Source organism: Musa acuminata, chromosome BXJ3-3, assembly GCF_036884655.1.
Source record: "Musa acuminata AAA Group cultivar baxijiao chromosome BXJ3-3, Cavendish_Baxijiao_AAA, whole genome shotgun sequence".
Taxonomy (NCBI): domain Eukaryota; kingdom Viridiplantae; phylum Streptophyta; class Magnoliopsida; order Zingiberales; family Musaceae; genus Musa; species Musa acuminata.
In genome coordinates, this window is record NC_088351.1 from 30,929,013 (window position 1) to 30,952,419 (window position 23,407).

Genomic DNA, 23,407 nt, shown 5'->3' on the forward strand with positions numbered 1-23,407 from the left:
TTGTAGTTTGTGCTAATTTATTTCATCATGCATAGATGGGATAGTTGGGACATTCTATCATGTAAATACACTAAATCATACAAATAAAAATTTCATCAGACCTAAAATACTTTACTAAGAACTATAAATAAAAAATATAAATATTTTTAACTTAATTAAAAATATAAAATTTTATAAGTAATTGGGATCTTACAACTATGAATAAATAAAAAAGTAAATTATTATTCCTTTTACTTTTTCAAAGGAAAAAAAAAAGCTCCAATCAGATTGCACATAAAAAGTGCTTAAGCATATGTACCAAAAAGTTTTTTTTTATTATAATAAACATTTTGTGAGTGAGAAGGTTTACAAGAAAAAGTAGAAATGAGTCAATTTCCAGTATCTTAATCTTGAAACATGATGACCAGCTGGTAAAAAGGATATATCCTCCACACTCTTCTGTTGTGAACACAGACCATAAGAAACAAGGGAAGAACATAATAAGCTTTTGCACAAGCATATGTTGGATTCCAAGCTTTTAGCTGTTGAGCACTTCCAAACCAAAAAAGAAAACCCTATGATTATAATAACATGATTCCACCCCCACATATTTGAACTATCACATCAGCCATCGATCAGGGCAATGGGAATTGTGCACATCATCACTCCCAATTAGTAATAAATGAAATATATATATATATATGTTAATTTTTATAATATCTTTATTTAGATATTTTTGTATTTTATATTTTTTTTAACTCAATATGCTAATTAAAGGCGTATATGTGGAAATATTATCAATATAAGTTTCATCCCTAAAAAAGAAAAAGTTTTTTTGAAATAAATAAATATCATTTGAGTGGCTAAAATAATCCCTTTTTTTATTTATCATAATATAATAAAAAGATGCACGGCCGCCCTTTTTTCTATAGTGTAGTTGTAGGTGGGCCTGTGGGTCCACAGGTGGGCCCGACCGACCTCAAACTCTCAGTGGGATGAGGTGACGAGGCCCAGTCGACAACAACAGCGCAAATGGGGAATAAAGAATGCGGGGCGTGCGAAGGGAGGGGGGGGGCGGGTGGGGGGGAGGGGAGAGGAGAGAAGGCGGCAGACGGCAGGCAGAACACCAGAAGCTGTAGAAGGCATCAACCAATCTCCATGGAGCACCTCCCCACCCAAGCATTAGAAAAAGAGGAAAAGAAGAAAAGAAACGATGGAAAAGGAAAGCCGCTTTTTTCGCATATACCGCGATGATGGTGGTGCCGACCGACGACGACTTCACCTTTCCTATCAATTCCATTCCCCTCCCATTTCCCCTTCCCCCTCTCCTTCTTCGACTCCTCCTCCTCCTTCTTCTTCTTCTTCTTCTTCTTCTTCTTCTTCTTCTTCTTCTTCTTCCTCGACATGGGATCGCGCCTGCCTTTGTTCTCCTTCCGTAGCTGAGCTGGTGGCGAGGGACTGGGGTGGAGGCGATGGAGAAGAGCTGCGGGTGCTGGTCGGCGATCGTGGGTGGGATTAGCGGAGCCTGTGGATCGTCCGATGCCGCCGCTAGGGCCTCCCCGAATGCGATCCAGCCCAAGACGAGTGTGATCTATGATGCAGGTGCTTGATTATCTTCCCCTCTGGTTTCTGTTGCTTGATTGCTCTATCGAATTCCTCCGGTATGGTTTCTACTGGAAAAAGGAGAGATTTTGAGGCTCTTAGGTGAAGGTTGGTCAACTGAAGCCTCCTTCGATTGAGCTAATCGGGTGTCTTTGTATCACCATGATGCATAGCGACTACTCCGGTGTGCAAAAGAGGCACCCAAAAAACTTGAATTTTATGTTAATCGTCACTTACTTGTTTTGTTATTGATCATTCGGGGAACAATACGTGTGCTGCTGCGGTTTATGTATCCTATTTTGGGAATTAAAATGCGCCAACGGGTTCTAGTGTCCTGCTATTTTTTGAGCTACTGTCTCTGCTAGATAGAAGCGGAACGGTTCAAGTGTTCTGTCTTCTGAAAATATTAGTGAAAGCCTTCTTCTTCTTCTTCAGTAGGCTTTTGTTACTTTTGAGGGTAAATATGAGGAGAAGACGCTTGCAGAGTAGGCAAATAAGCCACACTATTAGAGTGCAGCTTTTGTAAGTTTTTTTTTCTGATTTCTTGTAAAAGAATGAAAAATTAGGTGTTGTCTTTCACTTTTGAAGGAAATCATTATCGAATTATCCTTATATTCCAATTTTGTTAAAAGTAGATTTGATTAAAAAAAAGTCCATGACTATGCATATTTATGAAATGTACTAAGAAATACGGTGCCCCATAGATCACATGTTGTGTAATAATGTCACTGTGCCCTCAGCTAGGAATCATAGCTTTTAATGGGTTAGCCAGCTGCACAACTTTGGATTTTCATGCTTGACACTTACAAGACATTACAGTAGTCATATGCACTGTAAAATTAATCTAGGAATCTCATCTTCCTAGATGCAAGGTTTTAAGATCTTGGTCTAATATCAGTTGCAGTAGCTTATGAGACTAACAATATACAACGACATAATCTGTACCATCCAATATCATTGAAAAAAGATGAAAAAAATTAATTGAAATGTATTTAACCACATTTAGCTATATGTTTTGGTACCAAAATATGGACCAGCCTGGTACTTGAACTTTGCCTAGATATACTGACAAATCTATGTTGTACACGTGCATTTCCAAAGAAAGACTCCATCATTTGGTGTTAGCAATCATAGCTTGCAATAAGCTGAATCTATCAAGTCAATCAATATGCTGTGTCAGAATCATCTGCAACCTACTACAAATTGGATCCACTTGACTGTCAATACAAATCTAGTAGGCTATAATCTTTCACCGTCTTTTTATTGGGCAGCTTTAGTTAATGTTCTTCCGCATTTGAAATTACAATACAAGCCCAAACAACAACCATCAAGTAGTGTCATTTACTTCAAGAGCCAAACAAATAGCATAAGATCTCAAATAAAGATGTAAACAAACATTTTGGAAATGGTCGTAGTGCATGATCTTCTATGATAATAAGATTATAACAGTAACTCAAGACAAATCCATACAGCATAGAAATATAAAAGAATAAAATGAGTGTACTTGGCCAGTCATCATACTCGTGATATTGACCCTCAGACCCTCAGTGATCTGAGTTAGAGTCTAATAATCTGAAACTGCACTATCCTCAATGGTTGAGCCGGAAAACCCTAATTATTGTCAATGATACAAGTAAAAAACATAATATCATAGCAAACAATGAGAAAGAGAGGGAGGCACAAGGTTCAAATGCAACAATTGTATTGGATTTAGTTAGTACAATGTCCAAATGTCTCATATAGGCTTAATAGAATGAGCAATTGAGCACAAACCACAGGATTATGGCTTATGGCATACAGGGACAATAGAAAGAGTGGGAGAAACATGGTCTTCTGTCCTCTCTATAATCTCATTTATGCCCCATGTTTCCATTAGAAGAATCACCTGGCATGGCAGCCATAGTCATGACAATAAAACTTTGTTAAACATTTAGGCATTGTTACTTTAGTGGTACCACATCGTGAACCCTATTATATCCCATTCCTCCTTGACACTTGTCTTAAAGAAAATTTCTTTGCAGGTTTCTTTATCCAACCCCTAGAAGTCATGACATCATGAGTGAGGTAGTGTGGATTAACTCCAATATTTTAAAGCTAGTATATCTTTTGCATTATTGTTAAGACATTTTACTACGTCTACCTTGCATTGTTAATCAATATTTCTATTATGAACCTTTACTGGTTGAATTGTTTGGTCATATCTCTTCATTGGTGTTTCTTAAAGTTTTTTACATGAATTTATATTTTGCAAGTTGTGACTGCCTTTGTGATGTTGTCACATAGTTGGGGGTGTTCATGGTTTGGAAACTGAATCATGTCTATTTTACAAACTGATCATAATAATCAGTTTGATATTTCCCAAACCAAATCCTAATTGATTGATCTAGTTAATTGACACTTCTTCTACCTGTTGGTTGGTTTGTTTACAGTGGTTAACTGTGTGGTCCAGGAGGAAGCTAGTTTTGGCACAAAAGAAAACAGAGAGGGAGTGAGAAATAGGTTAAAAAGGGATTAACTGAAGTTAAAGGGAAAATTGTGTTGACAACCAATATGCTTTGAGATAGACAAAAGAAGTACTGGAAGAGAAGGAATTCCAAATGCAGTAGTAGAGCATATAAACAAATATGAAAAGGCAATTGGACATAGAAAAACAAAAGAGGGAATTGGTAGTAGTCATATCAATAGCAGTATCAAAATGTAAATAAAGTTAGCATGAACATGACAAAATAAATTGGCACAAGCAAAATAAAAAGATGAGTTTCATTGCTTTTCTTAGATTTTCCTCGGACTTGATCAATAATTTGGACTAGTTTAGTATTTTGATCTTTCTGTGTTGACTTGCAGAATAAATCTTAATACTATTTGGATTACATATCTCTGCATTGCTCCTTTAGTGGCATGCACAACATTGTTTTATTGGTTTGAACTTTCTTACTACTTTAAAGTTTTTGATTGAGATGATTGTCATTTCAGTATCTTGTAATCTGTGCTTGTAACATGAACCATGTATTTCAGCAGAAAATTCCAATGTATTGTGTTGTTCTCGAATGCAGCAACTGAGACCAGATATCTAAATGCTAGCAACCGTGAACTTGCTGCTTCTCATGAATCTACTTTCTCAATGGAAAGTACTCTAGATCCAACATCCAAGGACAAAACATCTCTTCAGTTACTTCAGTTTGCTTTCCAGGAGTTGAAATCTGCTACTGGAAACTTCCGGCCTGATAGTATTCTTGGGGAAGGTGGATTTGGTTATGTTTTCAAGGGATGGATAGAGGAGAATGGCACAGCTCCTGCAAAACCAGGTACAGGTCTCACTGTTGCTGTCAAGAGTCTGAAGCCCGATGCTCTCCAAGGTCACAGGGAATGGGTTGTAAGTACATTCTTTTCCAGAGTATACAATAAACTAGAAAAGCTGTTGCTGAATGGTCAAATATCTGATGCAGGCTGAGATTAACTTTCTGGGGCAGTTGCATCATCCGAACCTTGTTAAGCTCATAGGGTACTGCATTGAAGATGACCAAAGGCTTCTTGTCTATGAATTTATGTCCCGAGGAAGTCTTGAAAACCATCTTTTCCGAAGTGAGTACATAATATTACCATAATTTGCTGAATTTCTCCATAGTAACAAATTTTGGTGCTATTTAGTAAAGAAAATAAAAAACCTTCGAAAGGATCAGAATACAAGAAAAATAGGCTAATTCACATTCATTATTGTAGTCCATGTGGTTGGTTATTTTTCTATGGAATTCTAAGTTTGCTTGACTTAAGCCTTATCCAAAAATGACCTAAAGAACAAAAAATAAGCTTAACAGGATAACATTACAATGATTTTTCCTAGTCTCAAAATAATGTGAAGTGGAAGAATTATATTTAACCAACTTTTCTAGCTGCAGAATCCATTTTATTCCTTTCTATACTATTTCATGTCTGTAGATTGTCTCCAAGCTTTATAGTTGATCTTTAGGACACAGAATCAATCTAGTCTCTAAAAAATGCTCATCTTCCATTTTGTTCCTCCTTACAATTACATTTTTCCTGAAGTTCATGGCATGGTTCATCAACAAAGTTCTTCTGTATAAGAACAACATTGAACATCTCATTATTTGCCTCTTGTTGGTTTTGTATTTATACTGTCTGTGCAAGTTAGACATTCATTTCACAAGCTTTTGCACTCTGCAGTTGTTTGAAGGGGTAGTTATATTTTCGATCACTGGGACTGACAGCCCTTACATCTCCTGTGGCATTGGCCTTGTATTCCTTCTATTTGTGCTAGTTTGTTGTGTCTTGCCTTTGACTGCACATTTGCAACCTTTTGAGAAACATAAATACCTATTAATAGATCTCCCTTTTTTCACTGTTTTTCCATCTATATATCTTAAATGGCATGTACTAATCTATTATTTGTTCTTGTATTTCTGTAATTACTCATTTCATTAAGAAATATTTGCACATAGTCATCGAAAATTGTGTAGCCCTTATTTTTATACTGTTTCTGACTAGCAGGGGCTCTTCCTTTACCCTGGTCCAGCAGGATGAAAATTGCACTTGGGGCTGCCAAAGGACTGGCATTCCTCCACGGAGGTGCTGATCCAGTTATTTATAGGGATTTTAAGACGTCCAACATTCTTCTAGATTCGGTAAATCCTTTGTATATAATTTTGATATGTTAATTGTTTGTAAGCAACTTGATATTTTTTATCTTGATCTTTTAATTGCAGGAGTACAATGCCAAGCTGTCAGATTTTGGGCTTGCAAAAGCTGGGCCTCAGGGAGATAAGACACACGTTTCCACCCGTGTTGTTGGTACATATGGTTATGCCGCACCAGAATATGTGATGACAGGTATGCTATGGAATATATAGTCTCTACAGTATGGTGATTAAGAAGCTTGATACATAATTGTAGGGATTTCTATGTAAATTTCTATCTCAATCTGAATAATGCATATGAAGACGCAATTATTCATATGCATCTAGGTTCAATGAATAGCCAGGATGTTGAGGAACATCCACATGTTTTGGCAATGGATCATTATGATTATCAAAAGAATAACAAGATTTAGAAACTTATAACATAAAAAATTGTTTCTTAATATTTTCTTTACATATATAATATAATATATATATATACTTATATATATACACATATACATATACATATATATACATATACATACATATATACATACACACACATGCGCGCGCGCGCACACACACACACACACACATATATATATATATACATATACGTACATGTATACATATATACAAATTCCACTAGAAACTTATGATATTGAAATAATTTATTGTATATGTATGATAATAGAAAAGTAAATAGTTTTAATTTGATACTGCATGATTAATGGAGTCTAGTGATGACACTTCCAATGCACAGCTGACTTCATGATGGCTGCTTAAACCAAAATCTGACTTCTCATCTGCTCTATAACCATTTCATATACATCTCTTGGGGATTGAGAATCCTTTCTTACTAAATTCTGGTTTGTCATACTTAAGGTCATTCAGGGAGCAATGCCACTATGAAAAAGAAAGCTTCTCCATGTTGAGTGGAAGTTGATAGTTTAATAGTCTTTTACTCTTTTGCATTTGTTGAGTGGAAGAAGTATGATTAAAGTGAATGTCATCTAAATGGAACACAGGGCACTTAACGTCAAAGAGTGATGTCTACAGTTTTGGTGTTGTGTTGCTTGAGATTTTAACTGGTCGAAGATCCATGGACAAGAATCGGCCTAGTGGGGAGCAAAATCTAGTGGCATGGGCCAAGACATATATTTTAGGAGATAAGCAAAGGCTTTACCAGATTGTAGATCCTCGATTGGAGTTCAACTACTCAATTAAAGGAGTGCAGAAGATTGCTAAGTTAGCTTACTACTGTCTCAGCAGGGATTCCAAATCTCGCCCTTCTATGGATGAAGTTGTTAAGGATCTCATGCCACTTCAAGACCTCAAAGACATGGCTGCATTGTATGTTCGCTCTCGTACATCACGAGGTAAGCAAAATAAGTACAAAGATGGTTAATATAGGTTCTCTTCCTGTCTTCCAAACCAGGCAACTAACAAATTTTTGTTGGACACAGGTAAGCATCATCGTTGATGATTGTTTTCACTGTAACATTTGAAGGCAGGATATCTTCTGATTGCATTTCTTCAACCAAATAATGTTTGTGGGAACTGAGCACCGAGTCTACCTGAAAACTTAGATATTGATTACTAACTCATGTTTACAAGATTGACCATGAATGTTTCTAGATGATTACTTGACAAGCCGCAGCAGATGAAGTGCACACGGTGGAATGGTTCACATTCATTTGCTGGAAGAAACATGTTGTATTGAAACTATCAGATGGCTCTGTAAATTAGGAAGGTTCAAGCTTTATCACTGTTGCTATGTGTTCATGGTCCTATGTTTGACATTACTTGGATCTGCTTGAGTTTGATTCTATGTTTTGTGGATGAAAGTGATGCTCATCTGGTTTATCATTGTCTCGTCGCGCAGGTGAGGTGATGTTTGATCTAGTTTACATTGAGTGATGACATAAAAGTTACTCTGGTAGATCAATGCATAGACTACTAATTGAGGTTCAACATCTTGTAACTCTCAATATAAATGCAATGCTGTTTTGTTGTTTGATGAGATGTTACCAATGAGATAATGGCAGAGATTAAAGAAAACAATTGGCTGAAAAAGAAAGAGAAAGAGATGTATGAGAGCTTGATTGGGCTAATCATAGCCAAGATTGGTGATTGCAATGTGTAATTAGTGTGTTTCAATCAAATCTTCCCACTGAATAAGATCCACACAACTAATCATGCATATTTCAAGACAGAGATGTATGAGAGCTTGTGAAACCATCATCATACAGACTTAGTTATACTATAATTTGTTACTCTCAAATTGGTTAGGATTTAAATATGCAATGACGGTTAATAAATTTATCACTCCCTTTTGGTGTTTTTATCTATTCTAAAATATTAAGATAGTAATTTTATAAAAGATAATATTCAATTTAGGTTTTTATATGTGGTTTACAGCCCAACATTCATAGTTATTACACCAAATTCATAAACCCTTATTTAATCTTTCTAAAGAGTTTAAAGGATAATTTCCTAAAAAAGGCTCCTCTTTTTTGTTTGGATGATGCTTTCATTTTTTTTCTTTTTCCATTTGGTGATATCATTTTTCTCTAATATTCTAAATGCCTCTTATCATCACTTGGCTGTCGGTCATACTACATAAATATTATCACTTTTGTCTTATCATGGTCGTCTCTTTCCCCTCCATAAGATCTTTCTCTTCATGAGATCTTTCTACTTTCATCGTATTATTTTGATATTATCACTTCGACCTTACTACTTTTGCCGTTGTCGCCACCTCCACCTCTCTATAAGATCCCACTACATAGATGTTATCACTATCGCCTCATCATGATCGTCTCCTTTCCTTCCATGAGATTATTTACTTTCGTCATATTACTTTGACCTTATCACTTCAACCTTGTTATTTTTGCCCACAATGGTTATTGCCACCTCCACCCCTTTGTAAGGTCCCATCACTTTGATCCTATCACTTTTGTATTATTGTGATTGCTTTCGTTCAAGGGCATTTAGGACATTAAAAGAATATAGACACTAAATTGGAAAAGAAGATTATTATTTGTAATTTTTTTTTTCATGTACAACTCTATCTTATCCATTTTGAATATTCCTAAGTTATCTCTTTTTAAATAGACATATATATCCCTAATTTATAATCTAACTTCAATAAAATCTTTTCACTCCTTATCTATGGCCCTCTTTTCTTTTCTTTTTTCTTCTTTTTCTCCTCCTCTTAATTAATGGAGGTGATATAAAATGAAAAAATAAAATAAAATAACAAAATCGAACAAATTAAAGATCAAAGACGAGGAGATGAGAAAAATAGTTTTTGACATTTGTAATAATGATTTAATATTTTTAATGTTATATACATTCTATAATAGTTTAGAAGACATCATCATCTTTTATGTCAATTATATATATTAACCCAAAAAAAATATGTCTAGTAGAACACGCGAACGGTGGTGGAGAGAGTCGATAGCAGTACTATGCACAAGCAAGAGCTATGGAAAAGAAAAAAAAAGAATAAAAATAGAATTACAAGGATTGTAAATAATAATATATTATTTTATTAAATTTTTAAGAGGTTTTGAATAATAAAGAAGTTGTGAATAATAAGAAAAATACTCTAAATATAAAAAAACTCCTTCGAAAACTGAAAAATGAGAACATCAAGAAGGGAATCCCTACCCTTTTTTAAGTGAGAGTTGAATTCATGTTTATTTTTTCCTTTCCATTCACTTTTTTTTGCCTATTCATCTATTTTGTTCCCATTTTTTTATACATATTTCGAATAAAGGGAGGGGTCTTATTGGGTGGATTTCTCAATTTTAAATGCCACTGATTCCATTTTTATGTTAGAAATATTAGAAATTTTTATGTTATGGTCAACTAATAGGGTTCCATTTTCTAAATAGCATCAATTGGAGGATGTAAGCCAATAAAGATGTATAGAATATAATAGTAGTCGCTGAAAGAAGTTTAAAGGACTACGCTTTGAGTGTAGGAAAGAAGTCTAGAAATCTTGAAAGGATCGATGCACCCCAAGCGGAGGAGAGATGGCGAAGGGGCTTCCGATATCTTGATCACAAGAGAAGACTTCGATTTCCTTTCTTGTAAGAGCTTCTCAAGCTGCCGTCTTCAAATGCTGATAAGGGGGGGTTTAATCAAGGGTTTCAGAGTTCTTCGATCGTGAGCCGCGAACGTGGGGTTCCGATTTGGTAAGGCACTTTCTTTAAGCACTAGATCGTTTCGTTGCTCCAATCAGAAGTTTAAGAGAAAGGCGCTAACGGCGGTTATGAACTGATCGCTTTGTCCAATTCGTTCGGAGAGAAGAGCGGAAAAAGAACCAGTTTTTCAGCAGATTACGTGTTCACCGAAATGTCGAGTAACATATGACGCAGTAGGTGACTTGGAAATTCCTCCTTTTCCACTACAAATACCACTCCAAAGTACACTGATCGAAATAACTTCTCCTTACATAACCAAGATTGATCGAGGATCATGGCGCTTTTGGCTTCTCTTTAATTTAAAGTGTAACACCCCTTATTAGTCCCACATCGAAAGTGGGCAGGATTAAGATTGACTTATAAGGGTCTGATGAGTGTATTACTATCAACTTCAACTTAAGCATTTTGGTCAGTGGTTTAGACCAAACGACGTTGATAGGCTAGTTAGCCCATCAAGCTCGGGTCATGATATTTGATATCAGAGCCGACCTAGCATTTGGGCATTTGGGCATGGTGAGGGGGCTTGAATAGGAAAGGGCTATCCGTAGACGGAGTCAGAGGACTCGTCACGGCGTGGAGCCACCACTGGGTTACGCCTCACATGCACTATGCTAGGGCCTTTAAGTGGGGGTGATTGTAACACCCCTGATTAGTCCCACATCGAAAGTGGGCAGGATTAAGATTGACTTATAAGGGTCTGATGAGTGTACTACTATCAACTTCAGTTTAAGCATTTTGGTCAGTGGTTTAGACCAAACGAAGTTGATAGGCTAGTTAGCCCATCAGGCTCGGGTCATGATATAAAGCCTTCGATTCAACTTGCTTCCTCTTGCGTGTAAACCTGATTGATATCAATTCATCTGGGGATGGCATTATGGTTTCCAACTTCAGCTTTCATATCTTAGCATAGTTTGACTTCCTCTTGCGTGTAAACCTGATTGATATCAATTCATCTGGGGATGGCATTATGGTTTCCAACTTCAGCTTTCATATCTTAGCATAGTTTGACCAATTCTGACATGGATGGTCGAGTTGGATTGGGATCATCTGAGGGCATAGGGAGTGGGGGAATGAATGATGCACCACTACACATTCCATGTTTCCTCATTGATGATGCCAGCATGTCTACCGGTGCTTCATTGAGACCATGCTGCCACTTCTCGACATTGGAGAGGTGGCTGGGGGAGAGAAAAGATTCCTGGGAGGTGGTGGTTGCATACCGAGTACGTTCTACAATTTTTTGCTGCTGGATTGTCAGTTTTTATTATTTTTTCTTTTATTTTTGGATTCAGTTGCTGGCAATACATCCACAAGATATGGTGCTTTCTTGTGCCATTTTGGTGGCACTAGCCATGATGATGCAAAGCCAAAAAACCCTGGTTTAGCTGTTATAGACCTCAAGTAACATCATTTCTCCACTTATCCTTTTTTTTAATTGATGATTTCATCTTCGTCACCTAATATAAATTTTTTCACTTATTTTCCTTCTTGACATGTCAGGATAAGTGGCAACATAGATCATTTGGTTTGACCTGTGCACCCATTGGATTGTTCCCGAGAAGCATATAAGATGTCAATAGTCATGCTTTAGAGGAAATTGCTGCCATAACATCTGAAAGTTAAGAATGACTAATCGTTCATTTTTTTCTTTTGTTATTGCTTGGTTTGATTTTATGTTGTGCATCCATCCTCGTGATCTTCTGATCATTAGGCAGTTGGATTCACTTGAACAAAATGTCCTTTAGAAAATAGTTCCATTCTGGAATATTCTACAGCTCTACAATATTCCTATGATGCGAACCATAAACCATATTTAACAACTGTACTAGCTTGTGGTCCCTTTCGTTTGTGTAGTTTTTTTGAAGATCCGTGATATATTCGTGTATAGGTACTTATAGAGCTTGCACGATATGTTGTGCTGGCAGAAAAACTTGGTCAGCTAGCTGTTCAACTCATGCCATGAGGCAGTGGTGTGAAATCACTGAAGGTGGCATATTCATCCGCTAGAGTTCCTGAAAATCTTGATACAAGGTTGATGAATGCTATGATCACCAAGGGTCTGATAGAGCCGATTTCCAGTGCTTTTGTGAATCTTATATATGCTGATTTCAGAGCAAAACAAAGAGGTCCCCGAATGACAGAAGAGAATCATCTTGGATGGTTCCCCTGCGGACCATCTGGAGTTCGTGCAAGTTGATGTCGCCAAAGTGGAGTCTTAATTTCCAATTTCCATGCCAGAAATTGGAGAAATAAGAGTGGGATGGAGGGTAAAAGATGACACTTACCATCTAACAAAGGTCGGATCATTTCGGGTGGTTGTAAGCTTTGAAGGGAGCTTGATTCCGTGCAGACAGGTTGATCGGCCAGGGATGATTGGAGCCATTAGGAGCAACTTGGCTGAGCAAAACATGACTGTGAGCTCTACGACTGTTGGGAGGATTGCTCCACGACAGCATGCAGTCATGGTTATCGGAGTTGACGAGGAACCAAACAGAGAGACTCTTAAGAAGATTGGTGATGTACTCATCATTGAAGAGTTTGCCCATCTGCAACTTTAGAACCACTCTTAACTTTTGTCTCAGCTGGCACCGAAAGAATACTCACTGATAATTCGAGTTTCTCGATGCAAAATTTGAATTATTGCTAGAGACATTAGGCTATTTTCTTGTGAAACATACTCTTTTTTTATTGTAGGCTTTACAACATTGTTTTGTGTTCTACAAAACAATGTCTAAATGTAGTCTATTGAGTTGCGAGAATCGATTGCATTCTGTAAATGGTTTTCAAGAATCTTTAAGAGGGGTTACTTTGTAGCTGCTTGCTCGATCTGTTATTGTGTGAGACTTAACATCGTGTGTTTATGGCTTTTGGTGCTCAGATTTCTAGTCTTTTTTTTCCTACACTGCCAATCAGGACTCGAAAATTAGATAAAGATTAGATTTCAGGTTTATATAAATATGCTCGACTCACATCTAATCCATTGAATTGAGTGCCTCGAAAAATACCATATTCACAAACATAAATCTGCGAATCATGAACAGAATAGTATTAAAATATATATAAATATTACTATAGACAATTGTCAACAAGCGGGCATTTGGTCTAGTGGTATGATTCTCGCTTAGGGTGCGAGAGGTCCCGAGTTCAATTCTCGGAATGCCCCATTTATAAATATTTGTTTTAAATTTTTTAGAACAAAAATTATATTTCATTTCATCACTATTCCTGCTTTTCATGTAATAATTAAATTAATTTCTTTGGAATGGAATGTGATCATATGCTTAAAAGAATTGTACACAAGCGGGCATTTGGTCTAGTGGTATGATTCTCGCTTAGGGTGCGAGAGGTCCCGAGTTCAATTCTCGGAATGCCCCATTTATACATATTTGTTTTAAATTTTTTAGAACAAAAACACACTATATTTCATTTCATCACTATTCCTGCTTTTCATGTAATAATTAAAATAATTTCTTTGGAATGGAATGCAATCATATGCTTAAAGATTCGTTCCCATCGAATAAATAGGAGACTGGCAGAGACGAGAGGAGGTTGGGATGTGGCGATGTCAATGACATTTGAGGTTCTCGAAGCATACGGCGTCTGTTCCCTCTCACTCATTGGTGTGGGGGTTGGTTCATAGAACTTGATTCCTCCTGTTCTACATACTTTTACTGATGAGTTACGAGCAAACTCAATTTCTGATTCCAGATATGAAGTTTCAGAGATCCGTATATGCTACATAACATTTACTGCTTAAATACTCTGTCAAGATTTACAATTGAAGCAATCCAAAATCACGGGAAAAGCCGATAATTTTCTGGTCTTAATTCAAAGCCATTTATTCAGAATAAGCATCTCTAAATGCAATGAAGCACCTTAGGGTCATAACTTAAACTCAAATCTCAGTTCATGTAATGGCACAGTTCTGATACAAATCTATCAGCAAGGACATTAGACCCGGTAAATAATTCACTCGACAAGAACTTTTCCTCGACCCAACTGAATATAAGCTGGTTATTCAAGAGATTTTTTGCATGTGGTATCGTCGTCGTCGTATGTATGTTTATTTCAAAATTTTAATGATCCATGCGTGCAGGTGTATGTAAATCCAATTTCTTTGACTGAAAAAGACGGTAGCAATTGAAACGGAACATGCCCGTATTCAATCTCATTTCTTTAACTGAACTCTACAGTGTTCACAGAGAATCCGACTACTGAATCTAGAAAGCGACCTACAACTAGTCTTACCATGCTCCATCAAACTTCGGCTGCTTGCCTGTAATGATTTTATCTCCCTTGCAGCCTTGGATTACAAGCTTGTATGTAAATGTCTCCCGACTGACATCTTCCTGAAACAACACAAACAGAAAAAAGTATTAGAAAATTTTAAACAGATACAAAGTGAAGAAAAACAAAGAAATCGGTATATCGGCGATGATACAGGAAAAGTTCGCTTCCCTGAATGCTAGAATGCGTAGGCGGATATGAAATCACATAACATAATTTTCCTATGTTAGTTTCTTAAATTTTAGGAACAAAGTATCGTGCAATGTTTTAAAACCTTCTTGAATCATTGCCTTCATCATTATGCCAAAAAAATTTTGCCCAGTGAGAAGCATAAATTTTATAACGATTGATATTCACAAAACATCTAAATATAAACAACTCTACCACAATGTCAATCAGTGACCGAGTATCAGGACTCGTATGCAGATATTTACATAAACTTATATATGTCCATGATTTATAAGTATTGATGCTTGCAGAATATTCCATAAGACAGGATAGAATCCATCTAAATTACCGTATTTTTGTGTTTTTGCACATATATCTCTATATCCAGCTGATCATGGATATGAATCAATATGATTGGTGATGTTGGTTAATATCAAATTTGTTGGAAGTTCCTGTCTAGTTTAAAGACTAAGAGGACAGAGTTAATCAACTTAAACAATCAGATGTTTAAATATCAACCAAATACAAGCTTGTGAGCATGTCTGGGCTATCTTTTACAATCGAAAGGGGGCAAACCCAATTCACGAGGCTCTTCCTAATAGAAGATACAGGGTGGGTCGATAAAGGCAGCCTTAACTCTATATATAGTATTTAAAGATGCTATTTCCATCACAAACATTGATCTCCAATTTGTAAAGAAACAACCTAACCATTGAACCAAGGCCCGCATGCCCTCTGTCTTGAAATCTATAATGGCAAAAAAATCAAATAATAGTAGATACTAGATAGAATGTTGATAGACATAAAAACATCCATATTAATTGAAACTTCAGATAAAAGTGAAGGTATAATCAAAGGCCAACATAGAAAATGTAGCAAACCTGGATGGCATTTTATTGTCGGCAATCAACAACTACATACACCGGTTTACCATGTAGCCAGCAACCACCCTTAAAGTAAGTGGAATAGTTAAGAAAGCAACTCAAACATATAAGAAACTAGAAAAATTAGTCCCAGAAAAATTTCCTACAGCAAGAATATTATGAAGATGATGCAATCCCTCTTTTGCTTTATTAAGAAAAAAACAAATAATATATCCATGTGAAATGATCAAAGTGGATAGATGAACCAACATTTCTACAACAGGCAATCTTCTTTGCCCAATGAGCACCAAGTAAAATGTGGCAATACTAGAAGCACAACATTTAAAGCATAAAGTCAAAGGTGACAGACAGTGCCATATTTCATTGGCCTTTTGCTTTCTTTGTGTCTACAAGAGCTTGTTTTTTACTTCTTTATACCAGAACTTGGCAGTTGTTCCTTGTTTTAGGCACTAGTTCAAACCTAGAAAATAATAAAATGTTCTCAATGTTTGCATGCATAAAATTAAAACCAATAAGTAAAATTGTTTTAGGTTTTGTTTTACCAAATTTCCTTGACTAGGAAACTGAAACCAGCTTTATAGGTTTATTGTCTAGTTGACAGTTTATAGACAAAATTATTACATTAGAATCATTCATATTTATTTGTTTCCCATGACCGAGCCTGTATGATGGAAAAGACAATGATAATGAGAGAAACTACCAACAGTATGCAACCCTCGATGGTCCAGATTGACAAACCCAAAATCTAGATTAAAATTTTGTTTTTTTCTAAAGGGTTGGATGTGAATAGAACAGTCTATAATGAACAGAAAGCAGAACATCAAGATTAGACCACGTTTACTGGGATTAGATAACTGTGCAAACCATAAGAAAATGAGTAAATCACTTAACAATTTCAAGAAGCATACTTTCCCTGACACTAATATTTGGCAAAATGGTTATTTCTTGAGTTAATTTTAGTAAACAAGATCAAATGATTATCACATTTAGATGGTTCAACTTTATAAAAATTTTAATACATTAAGTTCCAGGAACCAAGTTAGGCACAGGAGTAAAACTCACAAATTTCACCAATAATATATGTAAATTGGAAACAAGAACTGAGAACAACCAAAATAAATATACAATCTTAGGTTTACTTCCTAGTTTACCTCTTAATGACTTGCATAGAAAGAAGGATCTAGAGTAACATGCAACATATCATATGGAGAGTGTACCTTAAATTTTGGTAACCCAATCAGACATGCGCATTCAATCACATCAGCTCCAACACGTTCTAGAAATGCAAATTGTTACAAGCACATAAGAATGTGATTAGTCTATACCAGTGAGTAATGAAAGGAAAGACATTGACAACCACATGCATAACAGTTAACCTGAGAAAAGTTCCACAGGAAAAGAACCATTTGCAGCAAACAATAAACATCAATAATAACATTTTTGCTCCACACAATAACTTAATCCTTATCCTTGATAAAAAGGATTGACTCCAACTTCTTTCCTACTATTCCATCTCCAACGACCCTAATTTTTCTCTAGTATCCATGACTTTCACAGTACAGTCAAACTCTTCGGAGATCTACCACAAAGTATTTTTTTCAAAAATAAACGTATCCTGTATAAAGCAGAAAAACTTTGAGAAGCCAATTATTATATTTAACTTGAAGTTGTCAAAAAAATGAAAAACCTGAAGTTGTCATTCTGAAGAAGAGAAATAACAAAAAAATTTATAAATTAGCAAGAACATATGGTCCTAATCACCTTGACTATCGAGTCTATTATTGAAGTTGTGCACATGTAACGACTACTTTTGTCATTAAATATCCTAAAGCAAAGGCACAGGAGCCACATCAACCTAGTGAGAACTTTAGCACTTGATTTACCTGTCGCACAAGAGCCACATCAACCTAGTGAGCACTTTAGCACTTGGTTTGCACGTCTTATAAGAAAATTTTGCCATAATTATCTAGTTGGGTTGTTTTTTTTCCTAGGTTCGTCTTATTTCTTTAATAACTCTAAAATTTTCTATTTAACATTAAATTCATGGCTTTTGCACTGAAGAATGAGAATACAACAGTTCTTATTGCTATGTCATCCTCAAAACCAAAAGAATTACAAAATTCTGCAAGCTATTCTTTTCACATTGAAGTTCCTGCCACAGGATTTGGTGGCTATAGTTAAATTCACTTGGTCACTAGTTCAGTTTGCCAATCCTATGTGACAGAATATGCAGCAATTTCCATTATTAGATGCAAGACATGTTGTCAAAATATTAAACATGAACATATAGAAAATAAGGGTGTCTCAGACTAGAAAAAGAGGAATGAAGAACTTCCTTAAGTTGCACAGGATGGGATGAAGTTTCTTAATTTGCTACAATATTCACTTTTGCACTCAAATTAGCACATCAAATCCTGTAACCATCAAAGCTCTAATAGCTGTAAAACTCTCACCATGTGGTGCTGTAAAGCACAAAAACAAGTTTCTGAGTGTCGCTTTGGTAGTTGACTCAAACTTCAGTGACTACAATTACCAACATGCTTTAAGAACATATACCTAGAGGAAAATTTTGATGACAGGACCATCGTGAAGAAATTCAAAGTTCCAGAAAAATATTGACAAAATTGATAGAGCTTACATACAACAAGAACTGATTTATCTACCAACCTTAGTAAACTACAATGAAATTAATACCTATGGAATATCAATAGGAGAATTGGATTCATACCAGCGATTTGGTGGTGACAACGGTAAGGAAGCCACAAATAAAATTTAATCAATAAGGAAAATTATGTTTTTTTCTGTCATTTTTTAAATGCATTCAAGTGATATGCACAAGTAATTTGACACATTGTGTGCACAAGGTTCTAAAGAAACCATACCTAGAAGTTTTATTGCAGCACATAGAGTCCCCCCAGTAGCAACCAAATCATCAATAACAATTACACGCTCCCCTCGGTTAACAGAACCAAGGTGCATTTCCAAAGAGTCAGTGCCATATTCCAACACATATGATTCTGAAATAACCTCACCTGCACGTTCTCATGAAAAAGAAATTAGAGACGGTTAATGATCTGCGGTAGTGAAAATGCACATGATGAATATAACATGTTACTCTTTTGATGCAGTCTTTTAGATAAGAAGATGCCAATAGATTATAGATAATATATTAATATAGAAAAAACATAAATAAATATATAAAATGACATATTGTGAGAAGCATCAAGGCCATAATAGTTCTCATGGTTAACTTCAATGTTGTAGATGAAAAAGTTGTCAGTCTTTTTGTTAGCATGCAAATTTCAATCTATTTCATTTATTAGCTCAAAGGTTAACCTTTCACAGGCCAGAAGACTCCACATAAGATGGGCCAAATGAATCCCATACACAAATGATTTTTTTGTTGGTCCTATACACCAATGAATCCCAATGTCTAATCAGCATCCATCATCTGGGCAAATGCCTTCCGATGACATGATGATCCTTATCATCACACTACATAGTTATGCTACTGATTTAATGGCAATCGGAACCTACATGACATGGCAACGAGGCCCAATCCTGATTAAATTGAAAATGCAGGATGACCTTCTTCCTAAATGGGAAACATTTAAAAAACATCCAAATTGAGTTAGAAGGAAACAAATGAAACCAAACTTTAGTTAAAACTAACATAGGGTTAATTTTACTCTCAAGAGGGTTGAGCTCCTTTGGTAGTGGTGTTCAAGTCCTACTTAGTATAAATATTATTGTCTAGAAAGTTTCTAGAATCCTATTTAGAATAAATCGATGTCAAAATTTTTCAGTAAATATTTAGCTGCTAAATATTTATCTAGTTAATCTTATATGCTAAGAATTCAAAAATCCTACAATAGGGAATTTGAGAAAAATACAAGATTAACTTTTAAACATCCAACTTCTATGATTATAAACCTCTATATAATCCTACCTAGAAATAAGAGAGGGTAGATTAAGAGTCTATAAACAAAGGTATCACGAGCCCTTAAAGCAAACCCAACATAAGATATCAATAATATTATCGCTAAAGTTTCTATCTCTTCTCTTTCTTTATTCTCCTCTTCTGCCTTCTCTCTCTATATTTTCTTCCTCTTTTTTCCTTTGATTGTTCTCTTGGACAATACCTTCTTCCTTAGTGCAAAGGATGCCTTTATTGTGGGAACTAATCTTCATTGAGAGAGCAAAGTTCCCTTCAAGTGAAAGAAGAGAGTGACAGGCTCGAACAATTAATATATAACAATCGTTTACTACCTATAAATTTGTGTGGTATTGTTAATATTTATTTACTAATAAAGATATCATAATTATATTTCAACAAATTATATTTATTATTTTAGAGTTGCAATCTTTTGTTTCACATTCCATTAACAATTTACATTTATGGTTTTTGTTAAAACATTAGATGTTATATAAATAAGAAATTAAAAGAATCTTTTAACAAATGACACTTCCTACTTTTTAAATTTCAGATTATATTTTTTCTAGTGTTTTGTTACCTTTATGATCTTGTAAAAAAGGTTAAATTTAAAATTATATTGTTGGATGATGTTAATTTTGACAAAACTCATTGATCCTATCGCCCTCAATCACGATAGAAATCTTGCAAACTATGCATGTAACTAACAATTAAACTATGCATCCATTTATTAGATAATCTTAAAAACTTTGAGATATCTAGAATTTAAGAAATTAAACCTATAATTGACACTTTCAGCATATTTTCTTTTAATAGATGTTCACCTACTACTGATGACAAAAATGAATAGATGATTTCAGGATTAGTGACTTAATCATCAGTTATTACGCAAATTATTTGACTATTATCTATTTTTTATGATTAAATTATCATCATCTTTCAAGTATATGTAATCTAACATGGTGATTACCTATTTGTGATGAAAAGATGCGCAGATAAGATTACCATAAGACTAATCATTTTTCCTCACTCACCAAATGAAGTATTGGACTATCAACTAGGCTTGTTGGTGCCTCAGAACAGTTATCATCTTTCTAGAATGCTTAATCGAATTCTTCTTTCTATTATCTTAAACCCAATTCTTTTATGTGTGTGTATATATATAGCTTAATTAATGAAAATGGCTTTTTTGCAAATGAATTAGGGACCTGTGACTTGTTTCAATTAAAATTTTGAAGCAAATTAAACTAGGTTTATTCATAATTAATACAATAGATCATATGCTCCATTCTGTTGGTTGGGGATTTGTGCTAAGTCCCATGTAGTTCATTTCCATACTCTCAGTTGCATTTCTTCCTCAACCTGAAGTATTTTTTGCCTGAATGGCTAGGTTGCTATATTGACAGTTCAGATGCAAGCAAGTATGTTAAACAAAAAAAAATTCAGCATGCTAAAATTTCTATAAAAAAAAGTTAGAATCCTAAGTGGGCATATCCTGCCAACTGTTTGATAAAAACTAATATAGTCCAAAATCCTGCTCATAATGTTATTCGACAAATTATTCATGACTTGAAGTCAAAGTCACAACAATTCATGGGGATAGGATATCCAAAATGGAATCTTGTTCACTGTGAAGAATGTAGGAAATCATGGACATTGTAACAATAAGAGGTATTCTTTAGCTGTGAAAACTGCCCTTTCGTGTAAAATAAGATCCACCAGAAGCAGTTAATTCACAAGTGAGATGGTTAAGTCAGATCATGCAGAGAAAGAGAGCAGAGTAACAAGAAGTACCTGGCAACTTCTTAGGTTTACGCAATGGTACAAACTTTGCGCCAAGCGCTAAAGCAAGTGGGGTGCCAAATATGAATCCTCTAGCTTCAACTCCTAATAAAAGAGACTGACTTAATAATTTTGGTCAAAACTATTACCAACAAAAGAAAAAAAATCATATCCACAAATCTTAATCAGACATGCAAGATTGAAGAAAGTAACATCCAGCTAAAAATACCAGAAAATGTATAGAATTAACATTTCATGATATATTGGATGAAGAAATTATTTAAAATTCCATCACTCTAACTTCCCAAACTCACTCAATCTATCTCGATCTCACTTTCAAATCTTACTTTGATTTTAAGAAATTTGAGCTTCAAACTCAGGTATATATATATATATATATATATATATATATATATATATATATACCTGGTTCGAACTCCCAACATGAACTTCAAACTCCACATCTCTCATGGCAGTATAACTAGTCAGTACAAGCACTGGCCAGATTGCATCCACAACATGCAGTCTCTAGGTGTGCTCAGCAGTTAGGAAACAAGGTTTTACCTCACCAGTTTGCAAGCATTATCCAAACAAAAAATGTCATTCCAATCAAAGCAAAATTATAATATTTGTTCGTAAATGAATCAAGAATTCAACAGCAAACCTACCAAACGTAGCTATTAAAAGATTATATCGACTCCGAAATCCAGACACCAGATCATTTAACCAAAACAAACAAAAAGGTATAGGGAGAAACAGAACACACTAATTACATACCAGCAACTGCGGAGATGTTCATGTCCCTGTAGCGATCAACGAAGATCTCCACGGCATCCTTGAACACCTTGGGCCGCAGCAGCAAGGTCGTGATATCATTGAACATGATCCCTGCTTCGATCAACCACAAGCATTGGCCAAAAGGGGAAAACAGAACACACGAAACCGAAACCAAACAGAGAAAAGACAGAAGCAAAGAAAAGCAAGAAGAAGAACCTGGCTTGGGGAAGTGGGGAACCACACGGATGGCAGCCTTGATGGCCTGCAACCGCGGGTCTACTCCTCCGTTCTCCTCCTCCACCATGATGACCTCTTTCTCGCCTCCTCCTTCCTCGGCCTACCTTTGTTTTCCCACCTTCGATCTCCACCCGCGCGAGTGCAGCTGCTGCCGATACCAGGCCTCGAGGCTGTAGTAGGCAATAAATAGGAACGTGGGAGGGGTTACTGCTGCCACTGTCGTCCACTGACTGCCTGCCGTCGCAGCTTTGAGGTTGTTTTCGGCAATAATTACGAATGCGGAGAGACAGGAGTTATACCGCCCACTGACCGCTGTCGCACCCAACTTTGTCGTCTCCCTCTCTCTCTCCTTCGACCTTTATGCAGTTCCCGAACTCGTCTCTGCTTCTTCTTCGGGACTTGGGAGAGATCGAAGAGGGATGGAGCGGAAAAGAAAGCAAAAGAATGAAGTGGGAGGAGATGCGAATCGGCTTTTTGGGATTCAGAGGATTTGGGCCAACGCGGGCACGACCGAGTGAGAGGATCCCCGCGATTTTTTGGGTGGGCCCTGCTGTAGCGTTGTGCTGCTACCGCTGTGGCTCACGGTGGAAACCAGAGTGGGAGGGGTAATCGCGTATCACGTATGGGTAAAAGAAATAAGTGTCTTGTGTCAGTCTGTGTCGAGAACAGGACAGTGCTATTTAGGTTGACTATATTGTCAATAAATAGAAAATAAAAAGAAATATTTTTTTTAGAGGTCATGTCATGACATCTCAGGAGGCATGGCAGTGAAAGGGGTGATTATGATGAACTAAATAGGAATTGATGATGATGAGTCATTTCTTAAATTGATATCTTGGTTAATATTTGGACTAATTATAAATTATCTTTTATAATTCATTATTTTTAGCACATCAGTTTTTATATTTT

At 35.9% G+C, this 23,407-nt stretch overlaps 2 protein-coding genes, 2 non-coding genes and 1 pseudogene across 7 annotated transcripts; 4 read left to right on the top strand and 1 right to left on the bottom strand.

The window, feature by feature from the left end:
- The first annotated feature begins 1,056 nt into the window (after positions 1-1,056).
- LOC135633333 (serine/threonine-protein kinase PBL35-like) lies at positions 1,057-8,081 on the top strand. 3 transcript variants are annotated; one of them, XM_065142681.1, is made up of 7 exons: positions 1,057-1,581; positions 4,772-4,954; positions 5,028-5,163; positions 6,088-6,221; positions 6,303-6,426; positions 7,244-7,594; positions 7,682-8,081. In XM_065142681.1, the coding sequence occupies exons 1-7, from the start codon at positions 1,573-1,575 to the stop codon at positions 7,696-7,698; spliced, it is 954 nt and encodes a 317-aa protein (XP_064998753.1). In that variant the 5' UTR covers positions 1,057-1,572; the 3' UTR covers positions 7,699-8,081. The 3 variants fall into 3 exon arrangements, with proteins under 3 accessions (XP_064998753.1, XP_064998751.1, XP_064998752.1); XM_065142679.1 differs by having other exon boundaries at positions 1,058-1,581; positions 4,635-4,954; XM_065142680.1 differs by having other exon boundaries at positions 1,443-1,581; positions 4,600-4,954.
- A 3,973-nt stretch (positions 8,082-12,054) lies between these two features.
- LOC135632522 (D-3-phosphoglycerate dehydrogenase 1, chloroplastic-like) lies at positions 12,055-13,242 on the top strand (annotated as a pseudogene).
- Positions 13,243-13,520: 278 nt separating this feature from the next.
- On the top strand, positions 13,521-13,592 carry TRNAP-AGG (transfer RNA proline (anticodon AGG)). The gene has a single exon. It is a non-coding gene; the product is annotated as a tRNA-Pro (tRNA).
- Positions 13,593-13,731: 139 nt separating this feature from the next.
- Positions 13,732-13,803, top strand: TRNAP-AGG (transfer RNA proline (anticodon AGG)). Its single transcript has one exon. It is a non-coding gene; the product is annotated as a tRNA-Pro (tRNA).
- A 723-nt stretch (positions 13,804-14,526) lies between these two features.
- Positions 14,527-22,955, bottom strand: LOC103979343 (adenine phosphoribosyltransferase 4-like). Of its 2 annotated transcripts, none has more exons than XM_065142091.1 (8): positions 22,798-22,955; positions 22,478-22,668; positions 22,262-22,372; positions 21,497-21,589; positions 18,651-18,800; positions 16,986-17,044; positions 15,766-15,834; positions 14,527-14,778 (listed from the first exon to the last, which is right to left on the bottom strand). In XM_065142091.1, exons 2-7 carry the CDS (start codon positions 22,563-22,565, stop codon positions 15,778-15,780), a joined length of 558 nt encoding a protein of 185 aa, XP_064998163.1. In that variant the 5' UTR covers positions 22,566-22,668; positions 22,798-22,955; the 3' UTR covers positions 14,527-14,778; positions 15,766-15,777. The 2 variants fall into 2 exon arrangements, with proteins under 2 accessions (XP_064998163.1, XP_018679509.1); XM_018823964.2 differs by adding an exon at positions 15,595-15,631 and having other exon boundaries at positions 22,478-22,954.
- Positions 22,956-23,407: the final 452 nt, after the last annotated feature.

Excerpts from the sequence above, each read along its gene's own strand:
- LOC135633333 (XM_065142679.1), top strand. The coding sequence starts at position 1,452 with ATGGAGAAGAGCTGCGGGTGCTGGTCGGCGATCGTGGGTGGGATTAGC. Across the intron at positions 4,955-5,027 it reads AAGGTCACAGGGAATGGGTT|GCTGAGATTAACTTTCTGGG; the intron begins GTAAGTACATTC and ends TATCTGATGCAG. Across the intron at positions 5,164-6,087 it reads TGAAAACCATCTTTTCCGAA|GGGCTCTTCCTTTACCCTGG; the intron begins GTGAGTACATAA and ends TCTGACTAGCAG.
- LOC103979343 (XM_065142091.1), bottom strand. The coding sequence starts at position 22,565 with ATGGTGGAGGAGGAGAACGGAGGAGTAGACCCGCGGTTGCAGGCCATC. Across the intron at positions 22,373-22,477 it reads TCCCCACTTCCCCAAGCCAG|GGATCATGTTCAATGATATC; the intron begins GTTCTTCTTCTT and ends TGATCGAAGCAG. Across the intron at positions 18,801-21,496 it reads TAAACCTAAGAAGTTGCCAG|GTGAGGTTATTTCAGAATCA; the intron begins GTACTTCTTGTT and ends GAGAACGTGCAG.